This window comes from Marmota monax, unplaced genomic scaffold (genome assembly GCF_021218885.2).
Source record: "Marmota monax isolate L192 unplaced genomic scaffold, Marmota_monax_Labrador192_F-V1.1 WCK01_AAM20220418_F8-fsc00061, whole genome shotgun sequence".
In the NCBI taxonomy this organism is placed as follows: domain Eukaryota; kingdom Metazoa; phylum Chordata; class Mammalia; order Rodentia; family Sciuridae; genus Marmota; species Marmota monax.
In genome coordinates this window covers 17,527,123-17,546,076 of record NW_026695230.1, presented here as the reverse complement: position 1 = coordinate 17,546,076, position 18,954 = coordinate 17,527,123, and the positions used below count along the sequence as shown (strand labels likewise).

At 40.9% G+C, this 18,954-nt stretch overlaps 1 protein-coding gene across 1 annotated transcript; it reads left to right on the top strand.

Moving 5' to 3' along the window:
- Positions 1–15,786: 15,786 nt before the first annotated feature.
- On the top strand, positions 15,787–18,131 carry LOC124088512 (basic proline-rich protein-like). Its single transcript, XM_058576873.1, has 3 exons — positions 15,787–15,810; positions 16,375–17,194; positions 17,697–18,131. The coding sequence occupies exons 1-2, from the start codon at positions 15,787–15,789 to the stop codon at positions 17,086–17,088; spliced, it is 738 nt and encodes a 245-aa protein (XP_058432856.1). The 3' UTR covers positions 17,089–17,194; positions 17,697–18,131.
- The last annotated feature ends 823 nt before the right edge of the window (positions 18,132–18,954 follow it).

Here is an 18,954-nt window from a genome sequence, read left to right as displayed (position 1 = left end):
AGAAGAAAGAAAAGAATAAAAAATGCTTTAGAAATTTCAGTTACTGATTGGCCTCTGCCTACCTGCATGGGATCCCAGGCCCAAGGTAGGCCCAGGTTCATCCTGCCACCAGCAAACCCCTGCCAGAACTCAGGCCCCAGCCCAGATCCACCTCCACCAACTAGAAGACACTGCTGGAGCTCGGCCCAGCTCAGGACTGCCTCTGCCAACTAGCAGACACCTGGAGGAGCTCAGGCCCAGATATGCCTCCTCTGACTTGCATGGAAGCCTATGCCCAGGGTAGGCTGAGTCCCCACCACCACCTGGGAGCCTGGGCCTAACCCACTTCCATCTTGGATCATTGCAGTCACTAACCTACCCCACACAGTAGCCTTTACCTTGGGACAACAGACAGGCACTAGAAGTATCTGCATCTAAGAGCAAGCATCCCAAAGCCAGTGTAAGGCCCACCCTTTCAGCCCCATCTCTGAAAGACCTTGCATCCATCTTGGGACACCTCCACTGCTATCTCAAGTTACCTCCGCTATTGCTGCCACCACCTTTAGTTGCAGTAGCATCCATCGTGGGACACCAGAGGGTCTAGAAGCCCAACACTAAGGTGAGACACAGATAAATCTGCACAGATACAACAAGATTACAGGGTAGAAACTGTAATTCCTCAGATCCACACTGCAAGAAAGGAAGACACATAGACAACATGAAAAAACAAGGGAGGAAAGTGCCCCATACAAACCAGGATACTACAATAACAGAACCCATGGACAGCGCAGTTGATGAAATGCCAAGGAAGAAGGTTAGAATGTTCATAATTAAAATGATCTGTGAATTAAAGAATGATCTAAATGAGCAAATACAGGCAAAAATTGATCACTCCAACAAAGAGGTAAGATAGCAACTACAGGCAACCATTGATGACACCAATAAAGAGATAAGGGAGCAAATCCAGGTAGCAAAAGATTACTTCAAGAGAGAGAGGGAGATTTTGAAAAAAAAAATCAGAAATCCTTGAAATGAAGAAAACAATAGACCAAATTAAAAAAACTCAATAGAAAGCATTACCAACAGACTAGATCACTTGGAAGACAGAACATCAGATAATGAAGACAAAGTATACAATCTGGAAAATAAAGTTGATCACACAGTGAAGATGGTAAGAAACCATGATCAGAACATCCAAGAATTATGGTATAGCGTCAAAAGATCAAATCTAAGAGTTATTGGGATAGAGGAAGGCACAGAGTATCAAACCAAAGGAATGCACAATCTCTTCAATGATTAATATCAGAAAATTTTCAAAACATGAAAAATGAATTGGAAAAATCAAGTACAAGAGGCTTATAGAACACCAAATGTGCAAAATTACAACAGATATACACCAAGGCACATTATAATGAAAATGCCTAGCATACAGAATAAGTATAGACTCTTAAAGGCCACAAGAGAGAGGAATCAGATATTGGGGAAGACTATTTCATATCTCAGCAGATTTTTCAATCCAAACCCTCAAAGCCAGGAGACCCTGGAACAACATATACCAAGCTCTGAAAGAAAATGGATGCCAACCAAGAATCTTATATCCAGCAAAATTAAGCTCTAGATTTGATGATGAAATAAAAACCTTCCATGAAAAACAAAAGTTAAAAGAATTTACAACTAGAAAGCTTGCACTACAGAACATCCTTGGCAAAATATTCCATGAAGAGGAAATGAAAAACAACAATGAAAATCAGCAGAGGGAAGTATTAAACTAAAGAAAAAAACGAATCAAAGGAGAAACCAAGTCAAGTTAAATACCAAAAATAAACAAAAATGGGTGGGAATACAAATCATGTCTCAATAATAACCCTGAATGTTAATGACCTAAACTCACCAATCAAAAGACATAGCTGGGGTGGGGTTGTGTCTCAATGGTGGAGCACTTGCCTAGCATGTGTGAGGCACTGGGTTTGATTATCAGCACCAAATAAAAATTAAAAAATAAAAGTCCATTGATAACTAAACAATAAAATTTAAATTTAAATTTAAAAAAAGACATAGGCTGGCAGATTGGATTTAAAAAGAAGATCTGGGGCTGGGGTGGTGGCTCAGAGGTAGAGTGCTTGCCTAGCATGCATGAGGCACTGGGTTCTATCCTCATCACCACGTAAAAATAAAATAAAGTTATTGTGTCGACCCATGACTAAAAAATAATTTTTTAAGAAAAGAAGACCCAAAAATATGCTGCCTCCAGGATACTCATCTCATAGGAAAAGATATTCACAGACTGAAGGTGAAAGGTTTGGAAAAATCATACAACTCACATTGACTGCAGAAGCAAGCAGGGGTTTCCATCCTCATATCAAACAAAGTAGACTTCAAGCCAAAGTTATCAAAAAGGATAAAGAAGGACACTTCATACTGCTCAAGAGAATCATATGCCAACAAGACATAATAATTATAAATATATATGCCCCAAACAATGGAACATCTGCATTCATCAAATAAACTCAAGTTCAAGAGTCAAATAGACCACAACACAAAAACTCTGGGGACTTTAACTCTTTCACCACTGGATAGATCTTCCAAACAAAAGCTGAACAAAGAAACTATAAAACTCAATAATATAATCAGTAACTTAAACTTACCTGATATATATATGGAATATTTCATCCTTCAACAAGTGAATACACTTTCTTCTCAGCAACACATGTATCATTCTCTAAAATAGATCATGTATTTTTTAAATATTTATTTTTTAGTTTTAGGTTGGCACAATGTCTTTATTTTATATTTATATGGTGCTGAAGATTGAACCCAGTGCCTCATGCATGCTAGGCCAGCACTCTACCACTGAGCCACAATCCCAGCCCCTAAAATAGATCATATATTATGCCACAAAGCAACTCTAAGCAAATACAAAAAAAGTAGAGATACTATCAAATCATAATGGAATGAAATTAGAAGTCAGTGATAAAATAAAAAATAAAAGCTACTCCAACACCTGGAGACTAAATAATATTCTAATCTATGAACAATGGGTTGCAAAAGATATCAAGGAGTAGATTAAAAAATTCTTAGAGGTGAATGAGAACACTAATCCAACACATCAAAATCTCTGGACACTATGAAAAAGTACTAATAAGAATGTTCATTCTTTAAAAGAAGAAAAAGTCAACAAATAAATGACCTAACAATACATCTCAAAGCCCTAAAAAAGAAGAACAAATCAACACCAAAAGCAGTAAAAGACAGGAAATAATTAAAATCAGAGCTGAAATCAATGAAATTGAAACAAAAGAAATAACTGAAAAAATTGACAAATACAGTTGACTCTTTGAAAAAATAAATAAAATTAACAAATCCTTTGCCATGCTAATGAAGAGAAGGAGAGAGAAAACTCAAATTACTAACATGTGATTAAAAAGGAAATATCACAAGAGACACTACAGAAATACAGAAAAAAATTGTTTTGAAGACTTGTATTCCAACAAAATAGAAATTATGGAAGGCATCAACAAATTTCTAGAGTCATATAATTTGCCCAAATTGAATCAGGATGATATACACAATTTAAATAGATCAATTTCAAACAGTGAAATAGAGGATGCCATCAGAAGCCTACCAACCAAGAAAAGCCCAGGACTGATGAATATACAGCTGAGTTCTACAAGACCTCTAAAGAAGAACTAATACCAATATTCATCAAATTATTTTGTGAAATAAATTCATTCTATGAGGCCAATATCACCCCGATTCCAGAACCAAAGACACATCAGAGAAAGAAAACTTCAGATCAATATCTCTAATAACCATAGATGCAAAAATTCTCAATAAAATTCTGGCGGATAGAATACAAAAACATATTAAAAAATAGTGCACCACAATCAGGTGGGGTTCATCCCAGGGATCAATAAATGTAATTCATCTCATTAATAGACTTAAAGATAAGAATCATATGATTATCTCAATAGATACAGGAAAAGCATTTCAACAAAATACAGCACCCCTTCATGTTCAAAACACTAGGAAAATTATGGATAACAGGAACACATCTTAACATCACATCTTTCACCACTTCTATTTAACATAATTCTTGAAACATTGTCCAGAGCAATTACAAAGACGAAAGAAATTAAAAGGATACAGATAGGAAAAGAAGAACTCAAATGAGCACTATTTGCCGATGATAGGATTCTATATCTGGGAGACATAAAACTTCTAGAAATCGTAAATGAATTCAGCAAAGTAGCAGGAAATAAAATCAACACATATAAATCAAAGTCATTTCTGTACATCAGTGACAAATAGAAAGAGAAACTAGGAAAACCACCACATTTACAATAGCCTCAAAAAAATAAAATACTTGGGAATCAACTTAATGAAAGATGTGAAAGACCTCTACAATGAAAACTACAGAATGCTAAGGAAAGAAATCAAAGAAGACCTTAGGAAATAGAAAGATCTCCCTTGTTCTTGGACAGAAGAATTAACATTGTTAAAATGACCATACTATCAAAAGCACTATATAGATTTAATGCAATTCCAATCAAAATCTCAATGGTATTCCTCATAGAAATACAAAAAGCTGTCATGAAATTCATCTGGAAAAGTAAGAGACCCAGAACAGCTAAAGTAATCCTTAGCAGGAAGAGTGAAGCAGTAGCATAACTATACCAGACCTTAAATTACACTACACAGCAATAGAAACAAAAACAGCATGGTATTGGCACCAAAATAGACCTATAGACCAATGGTACAGAGTAGAGGACACAGAAATAAACCCACATAATCACAGTTATCTCATATTAGACAAAGGTGCCAAACACATATATTGGAGAAAAGATAGCTTCTTCAACAAACAGTGCTAGGAAAATTGGAAATTCTTTTTTTTTTTAATTTTTTATTGTGGGTTGTTCAAAACATTACAAATTTCTTGACATATCATATTCCACACTTTGATTCAAGTGGGTTATGAACTCCCACCTTCCCCCCATACAAGGATTGCAGGATCACATCAGTTACACATCCATTGATTTACAAATTGCCATACTAGTGTCTGTTGTGCTCCGCTGCCTTTCCCATCCTCCACCCTCCCCCCTCCCCACCTCTCCCCTCCCCTCCCCTCCTCTCTCTCTACCTCCTCCACTGTATAACCCTGAGGGTCTCCTTCCATTTCCATGCAATTTCCCTTCTCTCTCCCTTTCCCTCCCACCTCTCATCCCTGTTAAATGTTAATCTTCTTCTCCTGCTCTTCGTCCCTACTCTGTTCTTAGTTACTCTCCTTATATCAAAGAAGACATTTGGCATTTGTTTTTTAGGGATTGGCTAGCTTCACTTAGCATAATCTGCTCTAATGCCATCCATTTCCCTGTAAATTCTATGATTTTGTCATTTTTTAATGCAGAGTAATACTCCATTGTGTATAAATGCCACATTTTTTTTATCCATTCGTCTATTGAAGGGCATCTAGGTTGGTTCCACAGTCTTGCTATTGTGAACTGTGCTGCTATGAACATCGATGTAGCAGTGTCCCTGTAGCATGCTCTTTTTAGGTCTTTAGGGAATAGACCAAGAAGGGGAATAGCTGGGTCAAATGGTGGCTCCATTCCCAGCTTTCCAAGAAATCTCCATACTGCTTTCCAAATTGGCTGCACCAATCTGCAGTCCCACCAGCAATGTACAAGTGTACCCTTTTCCCCACATCCTCGCCAGCACTTGTTGTTGTTTGACTTCCTAATGGCTGCCAATCTTACTGGAGTGAGATGGTATCTTAGGGTGGTTTTGATTTGCATTTCTCTGACAGCTAGAGATGTTGAGCATTTTTTCATGTACTTGTTGATTGACTGTATGTCCTCCTCTGAGAAGTGTCTGTTCAGGTCCTTGGCCCATTTGTTGATTGGGTTGTTTGTTCTCTTATTGTCTAATTTTTTGAGTTCTTTGTATACTCTGGATATTAGGGCTCTATCTGAAGTGTGAGGAGTAAAGATTTGTTCCCAGGGTGTAGGCTCCCTATTTACCTCTCTTATTGTTTCTTTTGCTGAGAAAAAACTTTTTAGCTTGAGTAAGTCCCATTTGTTGATTCTAGTTATTAACTTTTGTGCTATGGGTGTCCTATTGAGGAATTTGGAGCCCGACCCCACCGACTGTAGATCGTAGCCAACTTTTTCTTCTATCAGACGGCGCGTCTCTGATTTGATATCAAGCTCCTTGATCCATTTTGAATTCACTTTTGTGCATGGCGAGAGAAAGGGATTCAGTTTCATTTTGTTGCATATGGATTTCCAGTTTTCCCAGCACCATTTGTTGAAGATGCTATCCTTCCTCCATTGCATGCTTTTAGCCCCTTTATCAAATATAAGATAGTTGTAGTTTTGTGGATTGGTTTCTGTGTCCTCTATTCTGTACCATTGGTCCACCCGCCTGTTTTGGTACCAGTACCATGCTGTTTTTGTTACTATTGCTCTGTAGTATAGTTTGAAGCCTGGTATCGCTATACCGCCTGATTCACACTTCTTGCTTAGCATTGTTTTTGCTATTCTGGGTCTTTTATTTTTCCATATGAGTTTCATGATTGCTTTCTCTATTTCTACAAGAAATGCCTTTGGGATTTTGATTGGCATTGCATTAAACCTATAGAGAACTTTTGGTAATATCGCCATTTTGATGATGTTAGTTCTGCCTATCCATGAACAGGGTATATTTTTCCATCTTCTAAGATCTTCTTCTATTTCTCTCTTTGGGGTTCTGCAGTTTTCATTGTATAAATCTTTCACCTCTTTTGTTAGGTTGATTCCCAAGTATTTTATTTTTTTTTGAGGATATTGTGAATGCGGTGTTTTTCCTCATTTCCGTTTCAGAAGTTTTGTCGCTGATATACAGAAATGCCTTTGATTTATGCGTGTTGATTTTATATCCTGCCACTTTGCTGAATTCATTTATTAACTCTAGCAGTTTCTTTGTAGACCCTTTTGGGTCTGTTAGATATATTATCATATCATCCGCAAATACTGATAATTTAAGTTCTTCTTTTCCTATTTTTATGCCTTTAATTTCTTTCGTCTGTCTAATTGCTCTGGCCAGTGTTTCGAGAACTATGTTGAAGAGAAGTGGAGAGAGAGGGCATCCCTGTCTTGTTCCAGATTTTAGAGGGAATGCCTTCAGTTTTTCTCCATTCAGAATGATGCTAGCCTGAGGCTTAGCATAGATTGCTTTTACAATATTGAGGTATGTTCCTGTTATCCCTAGTTTTTCTAGAGTTTTGAACATAAAGGGATGCTGTACTTTGTCAAATGCTTTTTCCGCATCTATCGAGATGATCATATGGTTCTTATTTTTAAGTCTATTGATGTGGTGAATAACATTTATTGATTTCCGTATATTGAACCAGCCTTGCATCCCAGGGATGAATCCTACTTGATCATGGTGTACAATTTTTTTGATATGTTTTTGTATCCGATTCGCCAGAATTTTATTGAGGATTTTTGCATCTAGGTTCATTAGAGATATTGGTCTGTAGTTTTCTTTCTTTGAAGTGTCTTTGTCTGGTTTAGGTATCAGGGTGATGTTGGCCTCATAGAATGAATTTGGAAGTTCTCCCTCCTTTTCTATTTCCTGAAGTAGCTTGAAAAGTATTGGTATTAGTTCTTCTTTAAAGGTTTCGTAAAATTCTGCTGTATACCCATCCGGACCTGGGCTTTTCTTAGTTGGTAGTCTTTTTATGGTTTCTTCTATTTCCTCAATTGATATTGGTCTGTTTAGGTTTTCTATATCCTCCTGACTCAATCTGGGCAGATCATATGACTTAAGAAATTTATCTATGCCTTCACTATCTTCTAATTTATTGGAGTATAAGGATTCAAAATAGTTTTTGATTATCTTCTGTATTTCTGAAGTGTCTGTTGTGATATTGCCTTTTTCATCCCGTATGCTAGTAATTTGAGTTCTCTCTCTTCTTCTCTTCGCTAGCATCGCTAAGGGTCTGTCGATTTTGTTTATTTTTTCAAAGAACCAACTTTTAGTTTTGTCAATTTTTTCAATTGTTTCTTTTGTTTCGATTTCATTAATTTCAGCTCTGATTTTAATTATTTCTTGCCTTCTACTTCTTTTGCTGTTGTTTTGCTCTTCTTTTTCAAGGATTTTGAGATGAAGTATGAGATCATTTATTTGTTGGTTTTTTCTTTTTTTAAGGAATGAACTCCAAGCAATGAATTTTCCTCTTAGAACTGCTTTCAATGTGTCCCATAGATTCCGATATGTTGTGTCTGTGTTTTCATTTATCTCTAAGAATTTTTTAATTTCCTTCTTGATGTCTTCTATAACCCATTGATCATTCAGTAACCTATTGTTCATTCTCCAAGTGATGTATGCTTTTTCCTTCCTTCTTTTATCGTTGATTTTCAGTTTCATTCCATTATGATCAGATAAGATGCATGGTATTATCTCTACTCCTTTATATTGTCTAAGAGTTGCCCTGTGACATAATATATGATCTATTTTTGAGAAGGATCCATGTGCTGCTGAGAAAAAAGTGTAACTGCTTGATGTTGGGTGGTATACTCTATATATGTCAATTAGGTCTGGGTTATTAATAGTGTTATTGAGTTCTATAGTTTCCTTATTCAACTTTTGTTTGGAAGATCTGTCCAGTGGCGAGAGAGGTGTGTTGAAGTCTCCCATGATTATGGTGTGGTGGTCTATTAGACTCTTGAACTTGAGAAGAGTTTGTTTGACGAACATAGCTGCACCATTGTTTGGGGCATAAATATTTATGATTGTTATGTCTTGTTGGTGTATGGTTCCCTTAAGCAGTATGTAGTGTCCCTCTTTATCTCTTTTGATTAACTTTGGCTTGAAATCTATTTTATTTGATATGAGTATGGACACGCCTGCTTGTTTCCGAAGTCCATATGAGTGATATGATTTTTCCCAACCTTTCACCTTCAGCCTATGTATGTCTTTTCCTATCAAATGCGTCTCCTGTAGGCAGCATATTGTTGGGTCTTGTTTTGTGATCCATTCTACTAGCCTGTGTCTCTTAATTGGTGAGTTTAAGCCATTAACATTTAGGGTTATTATTGAGATATGGGTTGTTCTTCCAGCCATATTTGTTTATTTCTGTTACTAAACATGGTTTGTTTTCCTCTTTGATTATTCCCCCCCCCATACTGTCCTACCTCCCACTGTTGGTTTTCATTGTTATTTTCCATTTCCTCTTCCTGTAATGCTTTGGCGAGGATGTTTTGAAGAGATGGTTTTCTAGCTGCGAATTCTTTAAACTTTTGTTTATCGTGGAAGGTTTTAATTTCATCCTCCATCCTGAAGCTTAATTTCGCTGGATACACAATTCTTGGTTGGAACCCATTTTCTTTCAGTGTTTGAAATATGTTATTCCAGGATCTTCTAGCTTTCAGAGTCTGTGTTGAAAGATCAGCTGTTATCCTGATTGGCTTACCCCTAAATGTAATCTGCTTCCTTTCTCTTGTAGCTTTTAAAATTCTCTCCTTATTCTGTATGTTGGGCATCTTCATTTTAATGTGTCTAGGTGTGGATCTCTTATGATTTTGCACATTTGGCGTCCTGTAGACTTCTAGGATTTGGGATTCTGTCTCATTCTTCAAGTCTGGGAAGTTTTCTTGTATTATTTCATTGAATAGACAGCTCATTCCTTTGGTTTGGAGCTCTGTACCTTCCTGTATCCCAATGACTCTTAAGTTTGGTCTCTTAATGTTATCCCATATTTCTTGGATGTTCTGCTCATGGTTTCTTAACAGTCTTGCTGAGCTGTCTATGTTCTTTTCCAGTTGAAATACTTTGTCTTCATTGTCTGATGTTCTATCTTCTAAGTGTTCTACTCTGTTGGTAGTATTCTCCATTGAGTTTTTAAGTTGGTTTATTGCTTCCTGCATTTCTAGGATTTCTGATTGCTTGTTTATTATAACCTCTATCTCCCTGTATAGTTGATCCTTTGCTTCCTGGATTTGTTTGCGTAATTCGTTGTCGAAGTGATCTTTCATTGTCTGATTTTGCTGTTTAATGTCTTCCTTGATACTCCAGATCATCTGAAGCATGTATATCCTGAATTCTTTATCTGACATTCCATCTGCTGCAGCTGTTACCTCTTCTAAAGTTGCGTTGACCTGCATTGCTTGTGGTCCTTTCTTTCCTTGTCTTTTCATACTGCTTGCGTATCTTTCCTGCAGGTGCGGGCGGCGGCTCTGCTCTCTCCTTATTCCAATTGGGGTGTTGTGGCTACCACGCCGGCAGGTCACTGGGCCTGTTCTGGGAGCTGGCGGCGGCTCTGTTCTGCCCCTACTCCAATTGGGGTGACGAGTGTACCACGCCGGCAGGCCACCGGGCCTGATCCGCCGGTCGGTTGCAGGTTTGCCTACCCTGCAGGCGCGGGCGGCGTCTCTACTCTGCCCCTACTCCAAATGGGGTGACGTGTCTGTCGTACCGGCAGGCCACTGGGCCTGTCCCACTGGTCGGTCGCAGATCTGCCCACCTTTCGGGCACGGGTGGAGGCTCTGCTTTGCCCCTACTCCAATTGGGGTGTCGTGACTACCCCGCCTGCAGGACGCTGGGCCTGTTCCTGGCACGGGCGGCAACTCTGCTCTGTCACTACTCCAATTAGGGTGGTGTTTGTACCACGCCAGCAGGCTCCTGGGCCTGATCCGCCGGTCTGTTGTAGGTCTGCCTACCTTGGAGGCGCAGGCGGCGGATCTGCCCTGCCCCTCCTACCACGCCTGCGGACCCCTGGGCCTGATCTGCAGGTTGATCACCGGTCTGCTCACCCTGCGGGCACGGGTGGCGGTTCCGCTCCGCCCCCACTCCAATTGGGGTCACGTGACCACCACACCGGCAGGGCCTGATCCGGGCGTGGGAGAAGGATCTGCTCTGCCCCTACTCCAGTTGGGGTGACGTGTGTACCACACTGGCAGGCCACTGGGCCTGACCCGCCAGGCTGTCACAGGTCTGTTTACCTTGCAAGCGTGAAGGGCGGCTCTGCCCTGCCCCTCCTACCACGCCTATGTACCACTGGGTCGCGGGTCTGCCCACCTGGCGGGTGTGGGTGGCGGCTCCACTCCGCCCCCTCTCCAATTGGGGTCACGCGGTCACCACGCTGGCGAGCCGCTGGGCCTGCTCCGGGCGCTGGCGGCGGCCCGGCTCCTCCCCTCTGGCTCGAGGACAAATTGAGGAGACTCGGGTGACTGTGCCTCACCCCCGCTACCAGGAGACCAACTGCTTATGTCACCGCTGGTATTGATGAAGTTCTCTCCTCCGCTGCTTTCTGCTGACATCAGATCTCTGCCATGTTGGTATCCTATGCGAATGGCAGCATTTCATTCCCCTTGCCGGGCAACCAAAACAACGGGTGAGTCCTGACCGGCCCTCAGCAGGACCCGGACCGAGACGCAGTTTCCGCGGGCTCCTAGCCCCGGTCCAGGGAAGTTCCGGGAGCCGGAACTCGGCCGCTCCGTGCTCGGTGTAAGCTCCTATAAGTGTAAGCTCCAAGAAGCAGTCCCCGCAGGCTCAGTTCCAGGAGCCGGAATTCGGCTACTTAGTGCTTGGTGTATGCTCCGATAGGAGCAGGGTCCAAGAAGCAGCCTCCGCAGGCTCCGCAGCCCTGGGCCAGGGCAGTTCCGGGACGGTTCCGGGAGCCGGAACTCGGCCGCCCCGCGCTCAGTGTTCGCTCCGATAAGATCAGATTCTAAGAAGCACCCAGGCGCTGAACCCTAGCAATCTGTCTGCAAGCCGCAGGTGAATTGCAGGCTGAAATTACCTGTTCTATGGCTGAATGAGCTGCGGTCAGTCGAAAACAGGGAAGGTGACGTCAGTTTACCAACATGGTGGCTGCTGGCCTCCTCTGTGGTCTGACCGGTGTGGAGAACCGAGATGGACCGCTTCCTTCCCCCGTCTCGAACCCAGAATTCAGCCCTGAGTACGGTGCTTGCGCGGCTGGCAGAAACTGCAGCGCTGTAACCCTGCGTCTCTATCCCAGCGCGCGCTGCAGACTCTAGCCGCGGGGCGATTTGCTGAATAAGCAGTGTTACCCTCCGTGCGACAAACCTCTCGCGTTTGAGTCCCCGTAGCCGATCCTCGTGCGATGGAAATCCTTCCTCCAGGTTCCGTAGCACCCCACTATTGCTGGAAATTCCTAACAAGATATCCTTTAGCCGTCCTGACTTGTCATACTCCCACACAGTGAAGCAGCACACGGGGGCAATGCACTCCCCTCGCCGCCATCTTCCTCCTGTTCTGCACCGATTCAAACTGCCGTTCTTTATTGACAGCGCCATAGAGGACACGAACACTCCTGCCCGAAGGGAACAATAAAGCTTTCGCCATTCAACAGCGCCGGAGACGCCAGAAGGCGGCCATCTTGAGGCCGGCGCGGAAAGATCAGAAAATTGGAAATTCATATGCAACAAAATGAAATTAAACCCCTCTCTCTCACCATGCACAGAACTCAACTCAAAATGGATCAAGGACCTAGGAATTAAACCAGAGACACTGTGCCTATTAGAAGAAATAGTAGGACTAAATCTCCACCATGTTGGATTAGGCCTGACTTCCTTAATAAGACTCCTATAATGCAAGAATTAAAATCAAGAATCAATAAATGGGATGGATTCAAACTAAAAGCCTTCTTCTCAGCAAAAGAAACAAACAGTGAGGTGAATAGAGAGTGAACAGAATGGGAGCAAATTTGTACCACATGCATATCAGATAAAGCACTAATATCTAGGATATATAACAAACTCAAAAACACCAAAAAAACAAAAACTCAATCAATAAATGGGCAAAGGACCTGAACAGACACTTCTCAGAAAATGATATACAGTCAACAAATGTATGAAAAAAAATGTTCAGTATCTCTAGCAATTAGAGAAATGCAAATCAAAACTAGTCTAAGATTTCATCTCACTCCAGTCAGAATGGCAGCTATCAAGAATACAAATAACAGTAAGTGTTGGCGAGGATGTGGGGGGAAAGGCACACTCATATACTGCTGGTGGGACTGCAAATATGTGCAGCCAATGTGGAAACCAGTATGGAGATTCCTTGGAAAACTTGGAATGGAACCACCATTTGACCTAGCTATCCTACTCTCCTGTCTATACCCAAAGGATTAAAAACAGCATACTACAGGGACGTAGCCACATCAATGTTTATAGCAGCACAATTCACAACAGCTAAACTGTGGAATCAACCTAGATGCCCTTCAGTAGATGAATGAATAAAGAAAATGTGGTATTTATACACAATGGAACATTACTGAGCATTAAAGAGAATAAAATAGCATTTGCAGGTAAATGGATGGAGTTGGAGAATATAATGCTAAGTAAAGTTAGCCAATCCCAAAAACCCAAATGCCAATGTTTTCTATGATATGGGGATGCTAACTCATAATGGGGATGGTGGGTGGGGAACATGGGAGGAATACAGGAACTTCAGATAGGGCAAAGGGGAGGAAGGGGAAGGAAGAGGGCATGGAGGTAGGAAAGATGGTGGAATGAGATGGACATCCTTACCCTAAGTACATGTATGAAGACACAAATGGTGTGACTCTACTTCGTGTACAACCAGAGATATGAAAAATTGTGCTCTATAAGTGTAATATGAGTTGTAATGCATTCTGTTGTCATATATAACAAATTAAAATTTAAAAAAATAATTTTTTAAAAAATGCAAAAAAATAAATTTCAGCTACTCTTTATGGGGTCTGAAAACAACTAAAATATAAACAAAAAAGAGAAATAAATTTTACCATTTGTTGAGGCTATTACCATAAATATTACCTAATTTTTCTGTTTTGCTTTGGTTTGGCTTATTTGACTGAATTCTTGAAATATTGTTGCCAGTCTCAGATTTAAAAGAGTACCTACTTTGATGGAATTGTTAGTGGCAATCAGGTATAATGTAGTTGACATTTGACATTTGAATATTTTTCTGTCAATCTATAAGCTCTTATTTCATACCAAATATGATATTTTACAGTTATCACTGTTTTTCATTACCAGCCTTTTCAGTATACCTTTACAATGTATAAGAAAGTTTTCATATTATATGATAAGTCTTTATTTACCATGAATTTTCTCTAGCCATGGCAATTTTTCTTTTTTAGTTTTCAGTGCTTAAGCTCTGTGACATGTGTGCTGCTCTTCCTTTTCTTAGAAGCTTTAGCAGTAAGGCAGATTACATCTTACTAACCATTAATTCATAATTTCTTGGCCTTACTTTATATTCATAGAGTTTGTTCAGGATATGGCACATACAGTGTGGGAACAATGGAATTTAAAAATTCTCAAGAACACAACCCAACTATAAGGATTTTCTGCTGCATCCTTTGGTTCACAATGTTCTTTGACATTATTTGATGCTTGGTTCTGGTGAACAAGATTTTATATCTGCTGTCTATATAAGCTTTAGCTGTACTAAACTAAGGTTTTGTTTTATTTGGTTTTTTAACTTATTGCACTTTTACTGTTTGTTTACAAACTTAACTTTAAGGATAAGATAATGCTGAATTTAAAACTCATCATTTGGACATTTACCCAAAGTACTGGGGATTTAACCCAGGGGCATTTTGCTACTAAGCCCTTTTGGCTTTTTATTTTGAGACAGGGTCTCACTCAGTTGCAGAGGGCTTCACTAAATCACTGAGGCTGGCCTCTAACTTGGCAATCCTCTTGTCTCAGTCTCTCAAGCTACTGGGATTACAGGTGTGCACCACCATGCCAAGCTAAATACTAACTTAATGACTTTTAGTGTTTATTACTTTGAAATAGAAAGTTTAAATATTGCTAATAACAAGGACTTGACTTAAAGTAAAAGTTTGGAAGAGCAATAATTCTTTTTAAACATAATTATGATTTTGTTGTCATGGTTGCACATACATGATGAATTGAATAAGAGTTGGAAAATTAGTATTCTCTGATTTAAGTCCCAGAACTTTGAAGTTGTGAGGGCTTACAGGTCATTTTTTAGTGAAAAACTCATGAGTACATTAGTCTCTTCATTTTCAAGAATATAGAGTAAAGGATGATCTGGCACTGTTTTGTATTTGGATGACTTGCACTTATTATACATACTTTGAAGATTTAGATTTACATCTATAACTAGAAAGTATACCAGTCCAAGTTCTAGTTATGAGGTCAGATTCTTATTGAGAATTATTTTTATTTCTGTCAAATATTAAACTATTGTTGCCTCCTTTTTAATTAGATGCTGTGAAAGATTTTGAACTATTAAAAATGGATTTTTAAATGGTAGCACTCATCTCATATTTTCCCTATTTTCTTTTTCAACTTCCATAAAAAGCTTCCTTCTTGGCTTCTACTCTAACATTTTCTGATTTGCTTATTTAAAACAAAAAGGAAAAGTAAAGTCTTAAAAGCAGAGAAAACAAGCTTAAAATAGAGTATAAACTCTTATTCTAATTTGAATAACACACATGTATAGACATCACTGTTTTTACATCCATCAGAAATATCAGAAGGAATGTATATCACCAATTTAGAATAATTATTCCGTGGAATGGGACTGGGGATCAGAGTTACTTTTGAGAGAATTTGGGGGGATGAGAGTTTGAGAGTTTCGGAGAAAGCCTTTTGCAGTTTGTTTGTTTAATCATCTAGTTCTTGGATTTATTAAAGCTAGTTTTTTATTGGAAGTGAAGTTCGGGTTTTTAAATAACAAGTTAAAGATGTCACTGTGCTCCAAGAAATTACCCCAAAAAACAATGAGACATTTGAATCTAAATGTCATATTTTTTAAAACAGCACATATCTTAACCTAAGTTATAACATGAGAGAGGAACAGTCAGATACAGTGAGAAAATAAGATGCATGTGATTCAAAAGGGATGCTACATGGGCAGTTCAGCCTCCTCCTCCAGAGCTGTGGTTCCAAAGTGTGAGCCCCAGGTCGGCAGCATCAGCACGCAACCAGACCCCACCACAGATCTGCTGCAAGACACACTTTGTATGGAGCCCAACCCTCTGGCTTAGCATCAGTCAGATTCTTGAAGGGGTTAAAATATACTGTTCTGATGTTCAGTATTTAAATTAAAGGCTCTTGAAAAACAGCAGGTGCAGAAGACCACACTGAACTTCACATTGATTCTGAAAAACAGAAGATAAAATTCCCATGTGGACATGCAGCATCCTTACCCTCAAGGACGTTAGTCAAGACCAAAATAACTCCATACAACTATTGTTAAAATAACTCACGAGTTGCTGCTCAGGTGCTCCCAGTTGCGGAGCTAGCACGCCCGCCAGCCCGCCCCTCTTCCCGGCCTCTCCACGCGGAAAGCAGCTGCTAGGGCGCGGCGTCGCCCCCGGGTCTGAGAAGACCGCTGCCTGCCTGCAGCGCGCGGGCCCGCCCAGGCCGTTAGAGTCTCGGCGCCAGTTCGCGGGGCCCCGGGCCGCCTCGGAGCCATGAGCTACGGCCGCCCGCCTCCCGATGTGGAGGGCATGACCTCCCTCAAGGTGGACAACCTGACCTACCGCACCTAGCCCGACACGCTGAGGCGCGTCTTCGAGAAGTACGGGCGCGTGGGCGACGTGTACATCCCGCGGGACCGCTACACCAAGGAGTCCCGCGGCTTCGCCTTCGTGCGCTTCCACGACAAGCGCGACGCCGAGGACGCCATGGACGCCATGGACGGCGCTGTGCTGGACGGGCGCGAGCTGCGGGTGCAGATGGCGCGCTACGGCCGCCCGCCCGACTCGCACCACAGCCGCCGCGGCCCGCCGCCCCGCAGGTACGGGGGCGGTGGCTACGGCCGGCAGAGCCGCAGCCCTCGCCGCCGCCGCCGCCGATCGCGCTCCCGGAGTCGCAGCAGGTCCCGCTCCCGCAGCCGCTCGCGCTACAGCCGCTCCAAGTCGCGCTCCCGCACGCGCTCCCGCAGCCGCTCCACCTCCAAGTCCCGCTCGGCGCGCAGGTCCAAGTCCAAGTCGTCGTCGGTGTCCCGGTCCCGCTCGCGCTCCCGGTCCCGCTCCCGAAGTCCGCCGCCAGTGTCCAAGAGGGAGTCCAAGTCCCGCTCGCGGTCCAAGAGCCCGCCCAAGTCTCCGGAGGAGGAGGGCGCCGTGTCCTCGTGAGCACATGATGTATCCGAAAGCAGCATAACAGAGGACTTGGGGAAAAAAGGACTACATACTCAGTCCGTCGGTCCATCGAAGAGTCCTTGGAACAAGCAACTGGCTGTTGAAAAGGTTATTTTGTAACATTTGTCTAACTTTTTACTTGTTTTAATCTTTGCCTCAGGTGGCAAACTTCATTTTATGTGCCATTTTGTTGCTGTTATTCAAATTTCTTGTATTTAGTGAGGTGAACGACTTCAGATTTCATTATTGGATTGGATATTTGAGGTAAAATTTCATTTTGTTTATATAGTGCTGACTTTTTTTGTTCGAAATTAAACAGATTGGTAACCTAATTTGTGGCCTCCTGACTTTTAAGGAAACGTGTGCAGCCATTACACACAGCCTAAAGCTGTCAAGAGATTGACTCAACATTGCCTTCATTCCTTAAAATTAAAAACCTACAAAAGTTGGTGTAAATTTGTTTATATGTTATTTACCTTCAGACCTAAATGGTAATCTGAATCCAAATTTGTATAAAGACTTCAGGTGAAAAGACTTGATTTTTTTTTTTAAAAGGATTGTTTACCAAACACAATTCTAATCTCTTCTCTTATATATTTTTGTGCACTAGGCGCAGTTGTGTAGCAGTTGAGTAATGCTGGTTAGCTGTTAAGGTGGCGTGTTGCAGTGCAGAGTGGTTGGCTGTTTCCTGTTTTCTCCTGATTGCTCCTGTGTAAAGATGCCTTGTCGTGCAGAAACGAATGGCTGTCCAGTTTATTAAAATGCCTGACAACTGCACTTCCAGTCACCCGGGCCTTGCATATAAATAACGGAGCATACAGTGAGCACATCTAGATGATAAATACACCTTTATTCCCCTGCCCCCCCCCACCCATGGTAAATCTGATCATCCTCATGTATGAACTTAAAATATGGAAAATGTTAAGGAAGCAAATGGTTTGTAACTTTGTAAGTACTTAAAAACATGGTGTATCGTTTTGCTTATGAATATTCTGTACTATAACCATTGTTTCTGTAGTTTAATTAAAATGTTTTCTTGGTGTTAGCTTTTCTCAAAAAATAAATAAATAAATAAATAACTCACATTTTAAGCCATACAGAATTCCTTGTAATAAAACTGAAAAGAATAAAAAATAATGTAACTGTTTCTTCAAAAGTTACTATGATTGCCCAATTCAATATATAACTAATCAACTTTGCTTCTCTGGTTATTCTTTGCTTTGTGAGAGTTTTCTGATATCTATTTCCAATCTATTTCCATCAGTTTAATGTTCAGATCCAGACAGAACACTATAAGTATGATGGTGTGTTTTTTCTGCTTCTACATTCTGAATGTACGCTAAATTTTGGAATCGTTGTAGTGACCATAATCGCTTGTTTAGAGATATGAGAACTGCATAAGAAGGTTGGTAGTAAAGACTTCCCCAGACATGTTTTAAAACAGAGAGAAGCAGGTGGGCATGGATGACCAAAGGATCACATAGTCCTACTGTAGTTTTAGGAAGCTATCTTGCCAGTAAGGTAATATGGTACATGTGAATCCTAATCATCTGATGGCAGGGGAGCTGTGGAAGAAAAAATTAACTCATGGTTAGCATGAAGATTTACACTGCATTGTACAGCAAAGCTTCTCAAACTTTAAAGTGTGTCCATGTCACCTGGGGATCTAATTTAAAAGCAGGTTGGAATTCATGGAATCTGGCTCAAGATGGAGCTCCAAGTTTGTAAAGAATGTTTTGTGTTCTTCATGGGTAATTTATGCTGCCTTGAAACACAGCCTGTCCCCTTCTATAACCAAACACCTCACAGATAACTTGCTCAAGAAAGACACAATCTTAGCAAACATGGGAGATGATTAAAAGGCCCCA